At 42.1% G+C, this 21,651-nt stretch overlaps 2 protein-coding genes across 2 annotated transcripts; both read left to right on the top strand.

Annotated features, from left to right (window-relative positions):
* The first annotated feature begins 95 nt into the window (after positions 1–95).
* nmd3 (NMD3 ribosome export adaptor) lies at positions 96–11,790 on the top strand. The gene is made up of 16 exons (XM_071927897.2): positions 96–144; positions 707–788; positions 1,001–1,135; positions 1,324–1,420; positions 2,182–2,262; positions 2,935–3,063; positions 4,030–4,120; positions 5,257–5,335; positions 6,116–6,212; positions 7,374–7,491; positions 8,993–9,138; positions 9,524–9,636; positions 9,763–9,835; positions 10,062–10,168; positions 10,808–10,878; positions 11,145–11,790. The coding sequence occupies exons 2-16, from the start codon at positions 745–747 to the stop codon at positions 11,276–11,278; spliced, it is 1,515 nt and encodes a 504-aa protein (XP_071783998.1). The 5' UTR covers positions 96–144; positions 707–744; the 3' UTR covers positions 11,279–11,790.
* Positions 11,791–16,109: 4,319 nt separating this feature from the next.
* sptssb (serine palmitoyltransferase, small subunit B) lies at positions 16,110–20,289 on the top strand. Its single transcript, XM_071894199.2, has 2 exons — positions 16,110–16,183; positions 18,313–20,289. Exon 2 carries the CDS (start codon positions 18,321–18,323, stop codon positions 18,561–18,563), a length of 243 nt encoding a protein of 80 aa, XP_071750300.1. The 5' UTR covers positions 16,110–16,183; positions 18,313–18,320; the 3' UTR covers positions 18,564–20,289.
* Positions 20,290–21,651: the final 1,362 nt, after the last annotated feature.

Raw genomic sequence — 21,651 nt, 5'->3', positions numbered from 1 at the left:
TTGAAGCAACTTTATTCAGGCAAAGGAAGACAGCCTCCAGGTCCTTCAGGCCCACTGACGTCATCAGGCTGTTCTCGGTTCCACGGTGGGGAAAACGTGGAGCGGTTCAACAGCGTGTTGTGGACCTGAGATCAGTCAACTTTAGTAAGTTTTACGGGTTCTCGTTTGTTCGAAATGAAACTATCGAATCATTTTTGCTTGGCATTTTCTGCTCATGTCTCCATAGATGTCACTGAAACATAAACAACGGAACTATCCGGCTTAGCCTTGAATGCTAACTGTCTGATATCCATAGCATTTAGCATATAGCATATAGCCATGGCAGTATACTAACGTTAGCTGTCAGCGTTACAGTGCGTGACTACCTTGCCGAAAGTATTTGTCTATCTATACAATTGTCTAGCTGTCTATAGCCAACTATCTAGCTGTTTAGCTGGTCTATTATTAAACTATTGTTAACTTTAGCGACCTAATCGTTGCTCTCAACTGTTGTACTGCTAACAACATGTAGATTTCGGTCTCCATGTGTACACTTACTCGAAGATCTACTGAGACAAATTAATTTGAATTCACCTACTGATACGATTGTAAAGTTGTTGACACTACTAGGTAACCATTAGCCACCCCACATCCTAGTACTAGCTACTGTTACAGCTGTCCTTGGGCTTTGACAAGACTAAATCTGTGGTTGTTTTTCTGTCTTCAGAGATCACTGAGATACACAGATCTATAAAGTTGACGAGAATGGAATACATGCAGGCTCCTGCCACAAGTAGCCAGGGGAATATGTAAGTACTAAGAATTTATTTATGTGCTCAAATTTGTTCTTGACACATTCATTGCGTCTTATTGACACATGTATCAAAGATATTTCTGTCACATATTTGTACACAACGGTCACAAAAAGATATGTGCTAGACAGTGAATCTAGATATATGAAATACCAATCCAGCCATGTATTTTACTCATTTCACCAGTGTTTCTACTCTCCCCTCTCCAGCCTGTGCTGTACCTGTGGGATCCCGATCCCTCCCAACCCGGCCAACATGTGTGTGTCCTGCCTGCGCAGCCAGGTGGACATCTCCGAGGGAATCCCCAAGCAGGTCACGGTGCACTTCTGCAAGCAGTGTGAACGGTTTGTTCCAAGCCTGTTTGTATTCATGCATTATTTTACAGTGTGATATATTGATTACTTTGCTGTTGCTCCCTGGAAAACATTTACCAGGACACACAAAGTAACTCCAGCAATTACTGTATTGACTTTGTTGAGAATGTATAAGTTGAGGCGGTGTGTTGAAGGCACATTTTTCCTCCTCTGCTCAGGTATTTACAGCCTCCGGCCACCTGGGTGCAGTGCGCTCTGGAGTCCAGGGAGCTGCTGGCCCTTTGCCTGAAAAAGCTTAAGGGCTCCATGACCAAAGTAAGCATTCCTGATTCTTACCGCACCACAGCACACACGATTGCCTACTTGCATTTTATTTACACTCAGATAAAATGCATAAGACAACATTATTTGCCATGCTCCTTGTTCTGATCACATCATTCTGTTAGTGCATCTTTTCTTCTGCCCATATGTTCACTAGGAGGGAAATCTGTTCCACCTATACCCTTCTAATCTATGATTTTGATTGCAGTCTTATAGTACTTAATGTACTTACTTCAGTCCCATCTTGTAATTTCCCAGATATATCTTCATCATGATTTTGTGTACCTGAAAAACACCTTGGATACTTTGTGAATAATAGTAATACATTTCAATATATATCAGTTTTGATTATACTTTGGGGGATTTGTTAGAGAGTTAGAAAAGAGGAGGGAGTTTTACATGTATCTAACTGTTTAGTGAGTGATGGAGTTACAAGTATATGGTTTGCACCATAGCCCCCTCCCCCTCTCCCCCACCAACACCACCAGTGCTAACAGGACAGCAAGAATATCGCCACTTTGTAGTACCACCTAATCCCGGATCTTGTGTTTCCCTGTTCCATCAAGGTGTCAAGATGACAGTGGCATTGCCCCCTAACATTACAATTCAAATGTGATCTAACATCACCAGTAACCCTAGTTCTTTGACCAGTCCACGTTAGTTCAGTGGTGATTTAGGTCGAGGAGAAGTGCTTGTGAACATGTGAGCAGGGCTCTTGCCACTTCATGCATTCAGCGTGACCTCTCTCCTCACAGGTGCGTCTAATTGATGCCGGCTTCCTGTGGACAGAGCCACACTCCAAAAGGATTAAGATGAAACTGACCATACAGAAAGAGGTAAGGAAACAGAGTAAAGGTGATAGGCATGAGAGAGTGGCATTCAACCGAAGGGATTAAAACTGATTAGGAACCTGAGATAGGCAAGTTGCTTGTTGTCCAAAAGTTGTCTTGGGTGTTTTTTTCCAGGTGGCAGTGAATGGATGATCGCCTCAGTTTGCGTTTGCATTGTTCACCCTCTTTTGAAAAATATTGTGATATTTTGAGCTTTTTGGTAAACAACAATGTCAAGGCTTAACACATGCACCCGATTACCACAGATGACACACAGTTTCACATGAAGATAATTATTTACACAACAAACTTTTAGAAAACTCTTAAGTAAGAAAACATGTAATTGTCTGTTCTGGTCTTAGTTATCTGATTGTTTGAGACAAGTGAGTGTTGCCAGTGGCTGTCATCTCATCTCTCTGACCTTTAGTGAGAACCTGAGCCCCACGCCTCTCAGGACCAGGTCTTTTGTTTGTGCCGGAGGAGGGTCTGTGTAACACCGTCTCTAGAGCCCACTTGTCACATATTCTCTTCATGGCACAGAAATGGCAGCATCAAAACCAAAAGTTCTCCTCCCAAAAGACTTGGTTAGAAAAGTACTTTGAGTACAGGATTTGGCCACTGTTTGCGGTGCAGACGGAGCACATGATGTAGCTTGCTGGTGTCTTTCTCTCCCTCCAGGTGATGAATGGCGCTATCCTGCAGCAGGTGTTTGTGGTCGAGTTTGTCGTCCAGTCCCAGATGTGTGACGACTGCCACCGTGTGGAAGCCAAGGACTTCTGGAAGGCTGTGGTGCAAGTTAGGCAGAAGGTCGGTGTCAGTGGTCTCAGGAAATATCATATAAATAAATATTTTTCCTAGTTTTGGATTTCTCCTGTTTTAGTTTACCTGGACTGGACTCAGCTTCTCACCTTTTTAACGCATTTTTACATCCACCTGTAATCACACAATGTTTAATATCCATGCTTATATTAAGAATAGATTGTTTTTATCAATATGCATCTTTTCTCAAGTATTTACTGTTTAGTTTAAATACTAATAGTGGTTTTGTTTTGGCAAACCTGCCTAAAACTGGTTGTCTAGGTAGCAAAAGGGCCCAAAAAGTTCACACCTCCGAAACAAATGAGAGTAACTTATACACTAGGGCTAGAAGGCTTTGGCAATGTATCACAAACATTTCAAACAGGTTTTTGCAAATATTTTTTGGCTCCTACACCCCTTAAATCTGACCCCATATTTCACACCGGCTTGCTCCCCTCAGCTTCCACATTAAGATGCTTTCTTTTGATATTTCCATGTTACAGTTTACTCACATACCAAATCTTTTACTTTTTGCCCTCACAATTCTGTTATTCTGTGTTTATGTCTGACCTCCATTTTTAAACATGACTCTTTATCCTTTGTTTTTCTATAAAACAAGCGAAGAGCCCTGGATATTCCGATATGTCATATTCACAGTGAATATGACACTAAAGTCATAGTGTTGCACTTCTATCCATTTATCACTATTGTGTGAAGGTAAACCAAGCTTAGCTGCACTGGTAGAGAGGCAGTAGAGCAGAGACTTCTATTGAGGGGAGGACTGTGGTTTCATCAGGACTGGTCTTCTAAGAGGGTCACAAAGACCACAGCAGGCTTTGACAGAGAAAGATTGTGCAGACGCTAAGCCGTTTATCCAAGTTTCAAACCAATACTTTTTGGAAATCACAACAGGAGGGGGGTTTGTGTAAGAGTCTCTATATGTTGGTGACGCTGAAAAATGTGTTTCTTTGACAGACTGCTCACAAAAAGACGTTCTACTATCTAGAACAGCTGATCCTCAAGCACAAACTCCACCAGAATGCCCTCAACATCAAGGAAATCCATGGTAGGTCAATAACACATAGTTTTATATATTTTATATTGTTACATACACTACCAGTCAAAAGTTTGGACACACCTGTTTGAATGTATAATGTTTTTCATTATCTTAAAGCCATTTTGATCTAAAGGCTTATGCTTATATACTTGAAATTTGTTTTGTAGTCATATATAAATAGTGAAGTTGATGCCTATGTATGAAAGCCTTTGCCTTTCCATCAAGACAAAGGGCAGCTTCTTTAAAGAATCTAAAATATAAGATAGTTTTGATTTGTTTAACACTTTTTTTGGTCACTGCATAATTCCATTTGCGTTATTTCATAGTTTTGATGTCTTTACTATTATTCTAAAATGTGAATAATAGTAAAAATAAAGAAAAATGTGTGTGTCCAAACGTGACTGTTAGTGTACATAAAAGTATGCAGAGAGGGGCCTACTACTTTCTACGGGGTCTCAATCTGAATTGCACTGAAAAGGGGGAAACGTGTCTCATTCATCGCCAGTGTAGCTAATGTGGATTAGAAATAAGCGGAACATAATGATGTGTCGAGTGTTAATTACCTCTTCCCGTAACGGGCAGCAAACCACGCATGCATATCACTGGCGCCAATCAGTTCCTAATACAGCTGTCCTTGTGTGGGCTTCAGAAGGGCATGCGATGTGGATCTAATCAGCATGCTGTAATCAGACCAGGCATTCCATACAAGATGCCAGTAATGCAAGCTTGCTCCATGCCCTGTTTACAGATGCAAATTTCTACACCACACACACACACACACACACACACACCCACCCAGGCATCCACACACCCAGGCACACATGCTATGGATTGAGTGATGGCTCAGCACCGGCACTCTGTGCTCTTGGACTGGGTTGTAAAGGCGAATTTGGCCCGACAGTTTAATTTAAATTATCTCCATATCTCGGCACGAGTTAAAAGCTTTATGGAGGCTTTCGACATGTGGCTGCCATATTTTCTCCCATCCTCATCTGCTCTGCTGTGTGTGTGTGTGTGTGTGTGTGTGTGTATATGTGTGTGGTGTTTGCATGCGTATGTGTTCTGCTGTGGTGGCGAGCTGTGAATTATGTCTGTGATTAATTTATTGGTGGAGGGTTTGATGGTATTCCTCTTCTCTCTCTCAGAGGGGATTGATTTCTACTACGGCTCCAAGCAGCACGCTCAGAAGATGGTCGACTTCCTCCAGTGCACCGTGCCCTGCAGGTGAGAGATGCCGGAGTCTGGGCCAATGAACTAATTGTCCACATGAAACACAGTAATAGGATCACATTCCACTTTTATTCAGATGCTGATCATAACCTTCAAAGAGAAGATTCAAACTGAGGACTGCTTATAATCAATAGCTATGTTTCCATCCAACCCTCAAGCATATTTTGAGGGAACGTTGGTAATGTTGCAAAAAAAGAATGTGCAAATTAAGTCCATTACCATTGGCTGGGCTGAACAAAGAACAGAACTAGTCAGAAAACACTTTCACAAGAAAAATGGAGCTATTCTTATGCAATGTCATTATGTGACAGATGTGTTTCCATCTTATCACATCATTTATTTTTTGACAAAAAACCTTCTGCTACAAGCAAGTATAAAAACATTTTTGCAAAATTCATTTTCATAATTTTCATTCATAATTTGCCATTTCCAGCCTTCCTACTTCAATACATTATAATCTGTATAAAAATAGTTGAATGGAAAACCAGCGAATGTGATCAGGTGCTCTTAGTGGATGTTCGGAGCCCTGACATTATATAAAGTTGCCTTGATGCTGAGATGACCTTCAACACTTGGGATGAGCTAGACCACACAATACACTAGTCATTTGCATGTGTGGAACATCTTATTGCACACAGGCACTGTGGCTTACAGTCGGTTGTTTTGTTCGTATGATTTGTCCATCATCTGGGACTGTTTGTACTTGGCTCTGTCTCTTTTTCAATTGAATGCTGTCTGTGATGATGATAATAAACAAGTCTTTCACTTTTAAAGGTCAAAGACATCCCAACGCCTCATCTCCCACGACATCCACTCAAACACGTTCAACTATAAGAGCACCTTCTCTATGGAGATTGTTCCTGTCTGCAAGGTATAAAGCACTGTGTTCTGTTGTTGTCAGTTTGAGTCGGACCTTCTTTCCGAATGATCTACTCCTGTATCCGAGACACACCCACATCTCCTCTTTATTTCAGACAAGCCAGAACTGTCATATTCCCATATCCCGTCACTACTGAAGCCTCTACTTTGTTGGTTTAGGAAATATGTTGTCTTAGAAATTTGTCTTACATTCTGCTGACATGCAGATGGAAATCTGAGCCTGGCCAAGAATCTTTCATGTTGGATCTGCCTTTGTCAGTGAAAGCTGATCATAAGCTAGACCCATTCAACAGCAAGAGAGAATTAATATGCTCCGACATGAAAACTAAGTTGGGTAGGGACATTTTTGGCAGGTGTGTTTCTTTTTTTCAATGGATGCTAAATCCTATTTGACATGTAGTTCTAGTTCTGTATTTTAAACAACCATGCAGAGTAGATTTAAGCTTTGGTCATTTGACATGTGCTGACAGCAAATTCTTTAGAACTGTCACTATGTTTTTATAGCAATCCTCCAATCTTTAATATTATATAAGATGTGATAATACCAAAAAAGTTGGTTAAAGGTTATAATGAAAGTAGTTAAAGGTCATAGTGAAAGTGTTAATATTCTGATCATTTGTATATCAGGTTATTGAATATGCCATAGTCCATCTGAGTCTGTCAGTCTGTCATTTATATACTTGGTTTACTATTTTGTTCACATCCAGCCTCTGTAGTTGTCTCAGCAATGGACAGCTTGTCAGAAAATCACATGAAAACAACACAAAATGCCATGAGAGCATCATGATGACAGCAGGAAGATAGAGGATTATACTTGTATAGGGGAAAGGGTATTTGTGATTACATGAAAACAGGGATATGTATAGGACATTACTTTTTCCTACACATAACATCTTAATGAGATTGTTGTGTACGTACTGTTGAGACCAGAGTCCAAAGCTTACCTTTCCATGTTATTCTTAAATTAGTGTAGAAAGGTGTAATCCAGAGATAAACTCCTAATCTCTGCTGTATGATCTCTAGGCTTTCTTTGGAAAACAATCAAGACTTGTAGGAAACGATGTGGACTTCCATAACAAGTCCAAAGTCTTTGTTTTTTTTTCTCGGTGACCTCACTTTGACCACTGTATATTTTGTTGCATCTGGTTGCCAGGACAATGTAGTGTGCCTTTCACCGCGGCTGGCCCAGAGCCTGGGGAACATGGGTCAAGTGTGTGTGTGCACTCGTGTCACCAGCACCATCCACCTCATCGACCCCAACACACTACAGAGTGAGTATTCTTTCTACAGGTGTACTGCTGTATTTTCCACAGGTAGGCTCATCCTGTTGTACTCAAACAGCTGCAGTGTAGCGTGCCTGGGTATCGTCGGCTCACTGTGTGTTATAATTTGATTCACTAAAGCCCAGAGTACTGATGTCTTCATTCATTCAGTAATGTGTGCCCCGTGTGCACCTACTGTATTGCGCAAGAATTTATATATAACAGGCCAGGGGTTCCCAAACCCTCTCCTGCTAGGAACCCTCCCCTGAGGAATTTGCCCCATGATTTAGCACAGTGTGAACTTTGTAATGTTTAATATGATAGGTAGGGAGATAACTGTGGGGAGTGTCAAATCTATGATCAAACTAGATAATCAAGTTCTTATATATTGTGATCCAATTGTTCTAACTCATAGTAAACATTATCAAAGTTAAATTAAACAACTCATTTTGTTGGGGTCAGTTATAGGCTGCGCATACGTGTGCGTTTGTGAGTGTTTGTTTATGTAAAAAAGCATCAAAAATATCTTATTTGTGTTGGTGATTTAACTGAGACTGGTGGAATGTGCCTAGGTATAACCTTTCCATGCTGCACTAAACTGACCCTAGTCTGCTGACCACATGTTCATCACAGCTGTCTAACTCAACAGCTTCCCTCTGCTCCCAATCACGTCATTCCACACAAGACACACACACAAACCATATTTTCAGTTTACATTATGCATGCTCACATAGCCAAGTCACACATTTGGAGGGATGTGTAATCAATACGAGGATGGTGACAATTAGTGATGATACGTTTCCTCCGTTTCTGGTTTAATCACTGATTATATGAGAGATTCAGGCGCCCCTCCTCAACAGAATTCTGACATTTTGAAAGGCAGCGCACACGTTTTTAATTACTGTTCAAAGATCCAGGCTATTTTTGCTGCAGAAAGTTTTTGAGCTGGCTGAGCAGCGGAGACGGCCTCTAGGCAGAGCAGCATCGGCCAAAACTGGGCTGCAGTCGACAATTAAGTGCACTACTCGAAATATATGCATGTTTCTGTCTGTCTGCCTGTCTGGTTTATTTGTAATATGGACAGATAGAAACACATTGACAATCAAATGTATTATATCACATTGATTCTAGCTAATTTCTATCTTCCATCCCTAGATGTCTTTTTGTTATAGAAACTTTATAGAATTTTAAAGTGAGTTTTTAAGAAATCTAGATCAAGAATTAGATTTAAAATACTCTAATGCATCCAGATTGGCACATTTCTAATACACATTTCTAATACAAACCTGTCTATGAAATGATAGTTGATAAAATGGACGTGATTTATCTCATCTTGCAAGGTAAATGTTGACTTTTGAGGTTTAACTGTCTGGCAAGTAAAGTCTCAGTGACTTCAAATATTTGAAACTCTATTAATTTTGCTCACTCTTGTTGGCTGCCTGTCTTATCAGACTAGGAATGTAAAGCGGTCTGTCAATAATAAATACATTAATAAACTCTGACCCACTAGTTGCTGAGGTGGATGGGAGCACATACTGGCGCAACCCCTTCAGCAGTCTCTGTAACCCACGGCAACTGGAGGAGTTTATTGTTATGGATATTGACATCATCCGTGACCAGAAGCTGGGTGCTGGAGCTGGCCTGAGGTCCAGTAAGGTGAGGGTGTGTGTATGTGCGCATGTGTTGTGTTGTAGGCAGTGCTGTTGCACAACAGATTGCATTATGGAAGAACATTGCTCTTCTCTGGGAAGCAAAATCAATAGTGGACCATTACATTATCCCCGAACCTGCATGTGTGATTCAAGCCAAAAAACAAAAACACGCAGGAGTGTTTGTGTAACTGGCGCAGGGAATGAGGTTTGCACGGATACTGTTCCCTCTCTCCTGTCTGTCAGAGTGTTGGATTACTATCAATGCTACTTTTCTGTTGGGATGAATTGGAGGAACGGAACAAGAATAATATTGTTAGAATGGCTTGAGACTAAATTTAGTCTCACTCCCTGTGTGTGTGTGTGTGTGTGTGTGTGTGTGTGTGTTACAGCACACCCTGGCTGAGCTGTGGGTTCAGAAGACATCAGAGATGGATACCAGTCAGCAGTACCACTGCCGTACATTCCTGGGCCACCTGCTAAACATAGGAGACCTGGTGCAGGGGTAGGTATGGAGGGCTATATAGAGGGGTGCTGGGAAGTCCAGATGTCGGTCGGGTGATTACAATAAAGACCAATGGGCCGCTGTGATTTTGCACATATAATAGCACATTTACTTCTCACCCTACAGCTTTGACTTTGCCAATTCCAACATCAACGATGAGTACCTGAATAAGATGAATCCTCACCATCTGCCTGATGTGGTAAGACTGAACTCTTTACTAACATCCTCAGTGAACAAACCTGATTTTCAGAGGAGTCCTCAGTAACCACTGCAGAGTTGGTTGACACTGACCTCTAGTGGCAACATACAGTATTGACTATAGATTTGATCTCATTCTTTGAAAAATATTACATCTCCTGATCACATAGGAAAAAATAGGTAGATATCTTGTAGTATCTGTACAACAAGATTGTGGATCCTCTCAGGTGCTGATAAAGAAGAGCTACGACCGCAGCAAGAGGGTGAAGCGCAGGAACTGGAAACTGAGGGAGATGGCCCGAGACAGAGAGGGCATGGACACAGATGATGAGAGGTAGGAGAGTGATGCCGGCTTTATACAAAGTTCTTGAAGTGTCTCAATTCAGGCTTCAAAAATGTGACCACTCAATACCATGAAAGTCGCCCACACCCCTTTTTAATGATGAAATATTTGGAAACCCCTGGCATTTCACTTATTTGAATAATTTATTCATGCTGAAATCAAATTCCCACAAGTGCACTGGCTTTGTTGATATTGATATTGTATTCTCAAAACACAACAGTGTTTTAGTCTAATTTTGTCTTTTCACAACAATTGTAGATATGATTGTATTGTAGATGAAAATGCCAAATACTATTTGAATAACAGTGTTTGAAGTCATTACATCTTTATGAACTGTTGTAATGGTGATAATGATCATTTATATGAAGCAAGAAAAAAAGCAAAAACAAGCTTGGGCCCTCCTGAAGGGAAATGAGTATTAGGCAGTAGAAAGTAATATTAGAAAGTAGTATTGGTCATAAACCTTTTCTGTCAGTAATAGTATGACAGCCTGTAGGAATAGGGAACGGTATACTTATTATATGCTCCACTGTAATTGTGACTGTCTGCTTCCATCTTTTTTTTTTCTGTTAAAACTCTACTGTATGTTATTAACATGGGGATGCTCTTCACTTGCTTTCCTCTCCTCAGACAATACCAGGACTTCCTGGAGGACCTGGAGGAGGATGAGGCTCTGAGGAAGAACGTTAACATCTATAGAGGTGAGCACCTGGACCTGGACAGATGTTTTTATGACTCACAGTGTCTATAATAGCAGCTTGGACTCTACTGTTGACACACTTAGGTTTGCATTGTTGCAAATTAAATTGGCAGGCTATGGCTCATTTTTTTGTCAAGGGCTGTTAAACAGTTTGTGTTAGATTTACACTCGGGTATATCTGTGTATCCTTTTATACCTGTAGTGTCACAGTTTATTATGGATGAGGTATTAGATGGTTAATGAATAAAGCATCATTTTGAATTTCAGATGCATCAAAGATCCCAGTGGAGAGTGACACTGATGAGGAGGGAGCACCGCGTATTTCCCTGATGGAGATGCTGGAGGACCTCAGCCTATCGGATGCCACTGGAGGAGAGGGTGCCGACATGATGACAGAGTAGCCTGTTGTGGTCCTGTTTGTATGACATTGACAGCTGATCTGTCAAATGCGGCTCCTGCTGACATCATTATAATGACTGATCAGTCCAGTCAGACTTGACATTTGTGATCTGACAGGAGATTGAGGACTGACTCAACCATTCACAGATGGTGTTTCATATTGCACCAATCACAGTCCCTCGAACTGTGATGATGTTACTCGTTCCAGTTAAAACCAAAAAAGTGTGGGTTTTAACATCACCATTTGATAGATATCCTGTCCTTACAGTGACAAATAAGTTTCCACTGAGAAACGTGACTTTCACTTCTGCTTACTGGTCACTAACCTAGGCCACCCAGTCTTTATGCATTTTTTTAATCTCTCTATACTGGGCATGTAATAATAAGATCTTCAGCTATTTCTTCTGTAGTACTCATTTCCCCTTCCCCATGTGAGTAGAAATTTGAAGTGATGTGGAAATGGAGTGCAAAAAATTCACTATATCAAAATAAATATTTGCCCTAATGCAGACTTGTCACATATATATTCTTAGAGTTATGGATGGAAAGAAATGCAGTATTACCAAAATACAAATTTAACTACATGACTAGTTGTGTTTTTTTTAAGTGCTCTGCTAGAGGTTTCCACTAGAGGGAGTTTTGGACCATTTATGACCAGGGAAGTAATGCATCCAAAAAGATACACATGCCATAAGCTCAGCCCAGCTGGTTACCTTGGTATCATTTGGCTGCCATTGGAAATATTCAAATGCTCAGCTGCACCAGCCAGATAATGTGCGGTCCATGGTCTGATAGAGAGTGATGGTCTGATACAGAGTGATGCTCTGAAGATACACATTTGAATTAAGACTGTTCTCTGAAAAACAGTCAATCAAATTTGTTTCCATAGTATGTTCTTGTATCTGGAGCAACTGATTTGAGCAATGGCTGCTGAAAGACAGTCCCTCACCTCCACCCTCACCACACACACATACACACTACCACCACCACCAAGTGGCGCACCTCTTGTATGTGTTTCATGAACGCTGCCTCCAAGGTCTCCAATCTGCATTCGGCTTCCTGAATCAGACAAACAAAATTAAGAGAAAGATTCCCTTCCTGGACAAGCTCGAGATGCCTCTCAAAGGGCCAAACTTTGCACCAGGCCACAGGCGTGAAAAAAGAAATGACAACAAGGCTGTCAAATGTATGGATAGGGAACTAAGATGTATACAATGTAACCAGGAGCCAGACCTAACTGAGCTCTAAATGTGATCAGTAATTCTGTATCTAACTGGTAACCAGTGGCGAGATGCTAATATTGGGGATATTTGGTCTCTTCATTTGGTTAAGAGTTAAAATCGTAGCTGATGCATTCTGACAACAGGCTGGAGACTTGAGAGTGACTTGATTTAGGCAGGAATAAAGGGAGTTGCAGTAGTTTAAACGGGAAGGAGATAGAACACGGATGTCCCCTAGATCTTAAAAGGAAAAAAACAAATGTATTTTTGATACGTTTCTCAGTTTACTCTCTCTCTCTGTTCGTCAAGAGTCAAGTCACTGTCAAAAATCACTCCTATGTTTCTGGCCACTGGCATTGTGTTGGAGAATAGATTACCAACAAGATTTCTGGAGCTATGAGGGCAAATAAGACCATTTTGATGCCATTTAGCTGTAAAATGTTCTGCAGCACTTGATGTTTGCGAGGCAATTCTTAAGAGTGTGTATGGAGTTTGGGTCGGTTTAAACTGGAGGTATATGTAGCTGTGTATAGTCTGTGTAGCAATGGAAAGAGGCAGCATGTTTGTGAATGATGTTGCCTGATGGAGAAAAGGATGGGGCCTAGGATTGAGCCCTGAGGTGAGGTGATGCCTACCGTGGTACATAAACAATTGCCTTTTATACAAGGAGCTTTAGATAAGAGAGTTAGGATTTGGACGAAAGGGATTGAGATTACACAATTTCCTGTATCTGCTGTTTAAAAGGAGGCCATTTGTTACTTTTAGAGGTGTTGTTTCTGTGCTATATAGTGATCTAAAACCTGATTGGAAATTCTCAAAAATATTGTTAAAAAAAAGAGTAAAAAGTACTTTTTCTAAATTTTTTTATTAAAACAGTAATTCAAGGATAGCTCTGTACTTAAAGGTTTGGTTTGTTCAGGAGTGGTTGAGCTAAAATTACTGGTCAGAGAGCTATAATAAAGAACTAGGACTTACATTATCAAAGACATCTTTCAGAAACTTTAGGGGAACAATATCAAGTGAACAGATAAAGCACCTCATGCAGGAAACAGTTTCCTTTAAAAACAATAGGGACATCATTTCAAATTGTCTTAAAACAGCATAATTTTTTTGATAAATGGAATAAGGTACAGTTAGGAGAGGAGGTCTTAATGGGCCCTGATGGTGTTTTGGGGAAGGAATAAACCATGGACTTTGCAGTCACACTTAATTTCTTCCCTTGTAGGCCAAGCTTAACCCTAATTTGTGTTTGGTAATATTTTCCTAATCACAATTTATAACATAACAGGACCTTAAAGGTACACCAACCGTCTTGGAGTTTATTATGCTGATGGGCAGAACTGACAGGAAGCTATAGGTGATGTAGGACACTGGAAGAATGTCTGTGGCACCAGGTGCATCAGTCTGTGACAGGTCTCAGATTCTAAGTGGGTGGAGGCGGAGGAGAGAGGCGGAGGAGAGAGGCTGAGTCTTGTTTTTCGCAAACCTGAGCTGGTTGTTGGCGGTAATCAGATCCACTTGGGAAAGTGAATGAAGTGAATCACTGCGTGGGAGGGGGGAATGCAACAATGTGAACTGAGTGTGTAGGGGTGGTGGGGGTCTTGCTTTTCTCTGATCAGTCTCCCCTTGACCTCCTTTTCTCGCCGTCTTTGCATGTGCATACACACTGAGCCCTTAATTGTGACCCATATGCTCGGCCTCTTAGCCCCCTACCACCATTTTTTCCCCCCAGCAATTTCTTACTACAGGCTCACATTCCAAGTGTGACATAATATATAGTGTGCCATTCAAACTTTAAATGTCAACAGTGTCTGATCTTAAGGGCTCAGCCGGCTGGTTTAAGTCTCTGGCCTAGATACTGAATCACCTAGATGCCTAGAGGACGGGTTCATGTCAGGTCACTTCATGCAGCAGAATCAAGCAAGCGATGGCTCTCTTGATCTGCACACACACACGCACACACGGTCTTTCCTAGGTGGGAGAGTCTCTTGTGCATGGCTAGACGATATCTGCATGGTGAAATGTGCGCTCGTGCAGTGTGTCTGGCATTTGCAACGAGTCCTCATCCATCCACGTCGCGCCGAGCGTTTAACGCTAATACAATCGTGCTGACACGGTGTGTGTACTCCTCCGTGAGCGCTGTGCCACGGCGGCACTGTGTTTACACATCAATAATGCATAGTGTTGTCAAGTGTAAGAATTCAGCAGGTCAGCAAACACTGGGAAGATAGGAGAGGAGATTTGTCCCCAGACTGTCCCCAAACATAGCGCCACCTGCCGAGTCTGTAGCCTACTGGAAATTATTTGGAAATTGGCGTTTCTTTTTTCCATAAATTAATGCTTTTCTGAAATCTGCCTTTGTTTACCTTTTATTTACCACTAGCCTATATCATGGCCTAGCCCCGATACGTGCCCTTTTCTCTTAATGTAGGAGAGTGTAGCTTACCCATATGAAGTTATCCCTAATACAAATAGAGAGAAGATATGACAGTCCATGCTTAATGCGATGGACAGGCTACAGATCCAGCACCTGTGCAGTCAGCCAGGTGCGTCATCATTACACTGAACCTAAGCTATGGCAAAGTCCTTGCATCTAATAGCCTCCATCCAGCCTGCATCTAATAGCCCATCATTTGCCACCAAAACTTCGAAACACGCTTATCGACTACATTTTTGGGGATAAAATGGAACAAAGACTGTTTGACAAGATTATATTTTCTCGTGATAAATTAGGCTATTAGACGTCGGTCACCAAACTTTTGCACAGAGGGAACACTGGTCCTATGCTCCCCTGATGTGATCTTACATGCACTGAGTGTACAACATATTAGGGACATTTAGGAAGTAGAGGTGAATCCAGGTAAAAGCCATCATAAGTTATTGATTTCCCTTATTCAATTTAGACCAGGAGGGGATAAAGAGAAGCAGACGAATTGGAGAGCTTTGGGTCAATTGAGATGTGGATTGTGCAAAAGGAGCTGCAACTCAATATCAGGAAGATGTCCCTAATACTTTGTACATTCAGTGTATGCCTTTAAAATGGATTTCTGACCATTTTTGTTTGATCTTTCTCCATTACAGTAATTAAAAACTACAACATCTAATATGGACTCACTTAGCCTACGGTATGGTGAGTCCCAGTGCCATATCCATATCCATTTGACGCCCATGCAGTTACGTTTTTTTTTTCTCCATCCTGTGCAGCAGAGCAGCGCTGCTGCTGAGCGCCTACGTCAGAGGTTGTACTGCGGCGCAGTGCCGGGCTGCAGCATGGTGGGACAGATGCGCAGGAGGATGCGACACGGGCGGAAAAAAGTTTGAAGATGCTGCACATAGCACCGGTCTTTAGATGGCGGAACTATAGCTGCATCCTACAAATTGATTCCTAGTCTGTTTCTAATGCGAGGACTGTTTCCCTTCGGCTGCACAAACACATGCGTTAGTCTCCGGTCACTCCACCTGCATGTCTGAACCAGGTGAGTGTAAACACGAGTAGTGGGTGTGGTGTCATTCTGATAGTGTGTATGACCTACTACATATAGGCCACTGGCAAACTGGTAAGGCAGCTTTTCGTTTACACAAAGCAACGGAGCAGCAGTGGGACGCGGGCTGCTGTCTATAGCGCGTCCCGCAATTATCTCAACCATTAGTAGCCAATATCCAGGGGATCTCGAGTCGGCTGCTGAGGTGAGTCAACATATTGATTCTAATATGTAGGCTGCATTACAGACTACAGTAGACTGGGACTACCGTAGGTACATGAGAGATGGTCTATTCCCTCTGTATGACTTCTATTTAGGCTATTAAAAAATAACAACACTGGGACAGTGCTGAAATATCTCATTGCTATTAAAGTCTTATTATGCCATCAGGAAGCACAACTTTTGCTGAAGTGTTCACATTGTGCCATTTTGAGAGACAAATTTGCTAAGTGGGCTATTTGTAGCCGATTTAGTCAATTTATTCCATTTCAAAGAGGATGCCATCATAACGGGTGAACCTTAAAGGGACATAATTGTGGGTCTGTCATTATTATAGAAAGCTGTGGTGCTTTCTCATAACAGCATAACAACACCCCCGCAGTAGTCTTGTGGGAGTCCACATCTCTTAGACAGCATCCTGTATTTAATAAGGGGCTTCCTTGCTTCCCCAACTTCCACTTCCTCTGCTTCCAAAGTATATTCTAGAAGTGTGCGTTAGGTGAGTTTACCCGCACCTGTAGCGCACCTGTTGACCCCGCCCCCCCCGTGGCAGCAGGCTCTGTTGTGCCTGTGGCGGTGTTAAACCTCAGCTCAAACAGACACATTGTTTGTTTTGTGATCATTTAAAATCAGTTCAATTTTCTCTACTATTAAACTAAGTAGAAACACCACAAGCAACCTATACAAACGGAATTAACAAAGATTTGTGTGTGTCTGTGCACATGCATGTTCAGGTGCCTGTGTTTTTTTTAAAGATTTTATTTTAGGCATTTTATGCTTTATTGACAGAGATAGTGTGAGAGAGAGACAGGAAGGTATGGGAGAGAGAGAGGGGAGGACATGCAGCAAATAACTGCGGGCTGGATCGAACCCGGGAAGGACTGAGCCTTACATGGTACGCGCTCTGCTCGGTGAGCCACCGGGGCGCCCCAGGTGCCTGTGTGGCCATATTGTTCTGTGGGGGTTGAAAGGCGTTACTCAAACTGTGTGTGTGTGTGTGTTCCATATGTGTGAGAAAATATGTGTGTCAAGTGTGGGAATACGTGTGCCAAGAAAATGAGTAAGGAAGATTTCACGTCATCTGGTCCAAGTGGGGCCCCAGGGTCTAATTTCATCAGTGTTTCTCTACCCACCAAACCGACTCCTGTGAGCCCCTGAGCCGCCACAGGAGCTGGTTGATTGCCCCCTCAGGATCCTGACTTGGACTTAGAGGGGCTTGGTGGCTGCTCCTAATTCCCCTTCACGCCTCCTCATTAATAAACACAGAACCACAACTACTGCAGTTTTTTCAAGGAGTGTTTTCCATTGTAGAAGTTACAAAGTGATCCCCGGGGTAAACACAGCTGTGTAGGGCACAACAGAGAAGGCCGTTTCATAGTAATAAGAGAATCAGCATTCATGATTATTCATTGCATTGTGGGGGAAAAAAATACACACTTTGATCTTTTTGTATGGTCGATTTAAAAAATACATCAATGTCGTGATGTTATTGCAACATAATGGGAGCATTATTATAGTGATTTTCCATCCGTGACTGGTACATTTTTCAGAAAAGAAAGTAAACACTGGTGGAATGCTCACCTTTCATTTATTAAGCGTCCTTCCTTATTACTATTGTATATGCTTCCTAAAATACCGGTTATTGTTGTTACTGTAGGTCAGACTTTTTAAGCCTGTGGCAAAACATTGAATAGTGTTTTTTATCCAAGTCACAGTCAGATTGATTTACTGAGTAGTCCAGAGGTAGAAGCTTCCAGGATTGTTGTTTTTCACCCCGTGTCTTCTGTGCAGCTCATGTGTGTCTTGTGGCTTGTTTGTGCTTTCGTCCCATCATGTGACATCACCATGCCCCCGACGCTCCGTACGCCTCCTCCATTTTGACGTTACCTTTCTTACCATTTCATTTAATTCCTTGTATCCGCTCGCTTTCATTCCCCTCTCTCCATCCCTCAACCTCACCACTGTTTCTTCATCCTCCTTCCACCCCTGCCATCTCTCTCTCTCTCTCTCTCTCTCTCTCTCTCTCTCTTTCCTTCACCCCATCCCTTTCTTATGGCCTGGCTCTCATGACCCCCCCTTCATCCCCCATCCCCTTCCTCCCGCCCCTCCCTCCAGCCTACAGGATGAACTTTAAGAACTTGAGGGAGTACCTGGCCTGGCTGTACTACCAGTACCTGCTCATCACTGGCATCTATGTCCTGGAACCCTGGGAGAAGTCCATCTTCAACTCCATCCTCTTCTCCGCCATCGCCATGGTGATCTACACCTCATATGTCTTTGTGCCCATCCACGTGCGCCTGGCGCTGGAGTTTTTCTCCGGGATCTTTGGTGGCCAGCCTGAGAGCGCCATGGCACTCATGAACTAAACGGGAGAGAGAGTATGGATGGATGGAGGAGAGGGGGAGAGAGAGGTAGAGACTGGGTGGACCAGCATGAGTCCCCCGAAATCAATTACTAACATGACTCCTTAGCTCACTGACCGCCCTGAGCCCTACCACTCCTCTTAACACCATGCTCATCATCCTCTCACCCCGCCCCGAGCCGCTGCGCTCTATCGACCCAGCCGAACGAGGCTGAATCCAGGAAGATTTTGTGGAATATTCTGGAAATCGGAGCCTTGCCATCTTCTTTACATCCTAAACCCTCTGGCCTTACCCCATGGTATTAGACACGCTACTGTACATTACTTTCACACCCTCGCTGTGAAACGTCTTGTGAAATGTTGTTTGTCCTATTTCTGTTTTTTATTTTTATTCTCATGTGTCCTGTGTGAGTGCATACCACCTCTGGGTTTTGCATGATAGGGTAACACGTGGGTGGTAGATTTGCATGCTTGTCAAAATATAGGTACTTTGCCACTACTGCACCTCCTTCCCTCCATCACACCTTTTGTGTGAGAGTCTATATGTATGAATGTGTGTATGTATGAGTGTGTGTGTTTATCTGCCTAATCTGTAATGCCATTTTTCACTGATTGTTAATTGCTCTCCTGATAAAGAAGGAGACAATTTGGTCCCAACATTATGACACACACTTAACATCACTGGTTGATTTATGGTTTTGTATCAGAACCACCATCACCTTTTGTTTAATTACCTTGATGCACTGTAATGCTAACCGGCAGGGCACATTGCACATTTCATGAAGTCATCATGTAGCTAATCTTTGAAGAGAAAGAGAAGAGTCTGGAGAAAAGCCCCAGCTATGCAATGAATCCAAAAGCATTAAGATCAGGGAACTGTTACACAGTTGTGGAAAGTTTGTCCCCTGCCTGCATTTATCAAATTATTGGTCAAAGTGAGTAATAAACTGTAACAATTGCCGAGCCCTCTCTTTATCTCCAGTGTTTTAACTGTTGGTATGTTGGGAAGGTGTGCTCAACGTTAAGCATGAGCAAATATTGATACAACACTCCTTTGTATTTTAGGCTTGGCTTTGTTAATGACAGGGCTTTGCTTGATCAACAGCCTCTTAACTCAAAAAGGAACTGTTTGGAATCGCATGCAAAACGCAGAGTCACTTCAGTCAAATTGGCCTGAATGAAAAGCAAAGTCTTTGACTGGCCAACCAAAACACTCTCTTCCTTACCTATAGTTGAACTGTAGAGAATGAACTGGAGAGAATAAGGTACACTGTATCTGGTAGTCGTGATGAGCATTTCATTTAGTTGTGTGTTTGAGATTATCTTTGATTTATCTGCTTTGGGTTAAGGGCTTGCTGATTACAGTCTGTACATGATCTATAAGTTAACTTTATTTATATGTTATATATTTATATACACTGGTAAAGCTTGGCTGGTTACAATGTCAATTACCAAACTTGTTTGATTATTTATATCTATGTTCTCTTGTGGCCATAAACAATACAGAATTTATTCTTTATTTTTCTCCAACTGAAAGTGCTTTTATATCATTTCAGTTTGTGTCATTTCATTTCAGTTTTGTTAAATTGCTGCAGTAGTCCCAGACATTTCCTGTACGGAGAATGAAGAGCTCTCTGAGAGGCTTTAAGGCGATGTCTGTGCTTTCTTAGTCACCAATATGTATGTTTTATTTACATATGATAGCAACCCATCACTGCAATGTTCAGAAAATAAAGACATTTAAAAATACCTGGACAGTTGTTTGCTTGTTTTTGCTCATCCAGGTTTGCTACTTGCTTGATATGAGTGTCTGTGCATACTGACAGTGGGGAATATGTATTCATACAATCCCTCCAGCTCAGGAGCATATCAACTCAGGGACACCTCACATGCTGCACAGCATCTGTCAGTGAAGCAGAGCGGTTGTCATGAGCAGAAAGGACAAACAAAACAAAAGCCTGGGTAGCACATTCCTGACACAATGGACTGTACCACATATATTGCATTCACACAATAAGAGGCAGAGCCACCAAACGGGTTCTCCCTCAGACAGTGTAGGAATGAGTGCCCACAGGCTTAGCTTTCCCCACCTGCAGATACCAGGCAGCCTATTGTCCACGTCTAGGAAGCTCCTTTTACCTGGAGGCTGCACACTGCTCTGCCAGTGGACCATCTATTTGTCCGCAGGCCTCCACCCTCTCTACTGCTACAGGAGCGATGAGAAATTTGAACCCATGTACAGGCTGAAAAAAGAAACCCGCTACGTTGGGCTAACTGGTGGAACTAAATGATGCTAAAATGATAACAGAGAAAAAAAATGGTGTGGCATAGCACTGATATGAATAGTTTTGCAGGTTAATCATATTCCCTGTGATATAACTCATTGGGAGGGCGGATGAGGGAATAGGAAACTTTTCAGGTTATCAGTTGGGCCATCTTGGTCTTTCCAGGATGTTGGAACACAATAGCCACTACAACACTCAATTCTCAACTTGCACACCAAAGTTCATCCAAAAATATTACTAGAGTCTCTCATCTCCTCTCCTCTCCTCTCCTCTCCTCATCTCCTCTCCTCTCCTCTCTTTGTTTCTCCTCTCTTCTTCTGGAACTAGACCCTGTAAAATTATTATTATTTTGTCACAGTGCACTTCAGACGCTCTTTGCAGTGCTAGTTGTGTTTGGAATCGTTAAGCTTTTGTCAGGGTCTTTGAAGCGCTGTCCTCTGTTTACAGTTCACATGTTAATTTGTATCCCATGAAGGAAGAGGGCAGAGGTTATCTCCATAATGACAAGGTGTAAACAAAGCTATCTCCCGCCTCAAAATGCTCTCAGCAGGCCCAGAGACTCAGCGGGTATTGTTTTCTGTTGTTTTTAGGTCTGGCTTGTCGCCGTTTCTCTAACAGAAAAGTCGGGAACTCCTAGCAACTGTCGGGTACACAGACAGAAAGGTACATGACACCAAGAAAAACACACACGTGCACAACAGCACCGCCACTACCACTACCACCAGGTTTTAGTTTACAAGGAAACCCCAGAAAGTATTCAAATATTAATATCATTGTGAACATGCGATAACACCTTCCACTTTGGCT

The sequence above is a fragment of the Centroberyx gerrardi genome, chromosome 6 (genome assembly GCF_048128805.1).
Source record: "Centroberyx gerrardi isolate f3 chromosome 6, fCenGer3.hap1.cur.20231027, whole genome shotgun sequence".
NCBI lineage: Eukaryota > Metazoa > Chordata > Actinopteri > Beryciformes > Berycidae > Centroberyx > Centroberyx gerrardi.
This window is presented reverse-complemented; position numbering and strand designations above follow the sequence as displayed.

Coding starts and splice junctions, on each gene's coding strand:
- nmd3 (XM_071927897.2), top strand. CDS start 745: ATGGAATACATGCAGGCTCCTGCCACAAGTAGCCAGGGGAATAT. Junction 1,136..1,323: donor TTCTGCAAGCAGTGTGAACG/GTTTGTTCCAAG, acceptor TCCTCTGCTCAG/GTATTTACAGCCTCCGGCCA. Junction 3,064..4,029: donor TGGTGCAAGTTAGGCAGAAG/GTCGGTGTCAGT, acceptor TTTCTTTGACAG/ACTGCTCACAAAAAGACGTT.
- sptssb (XM_071894199.2), top strand. CDS start 18,321: ATGAACTTTAAGAACTTGAGGGAGTACCTGGCCTGGCTGTACTACCAG.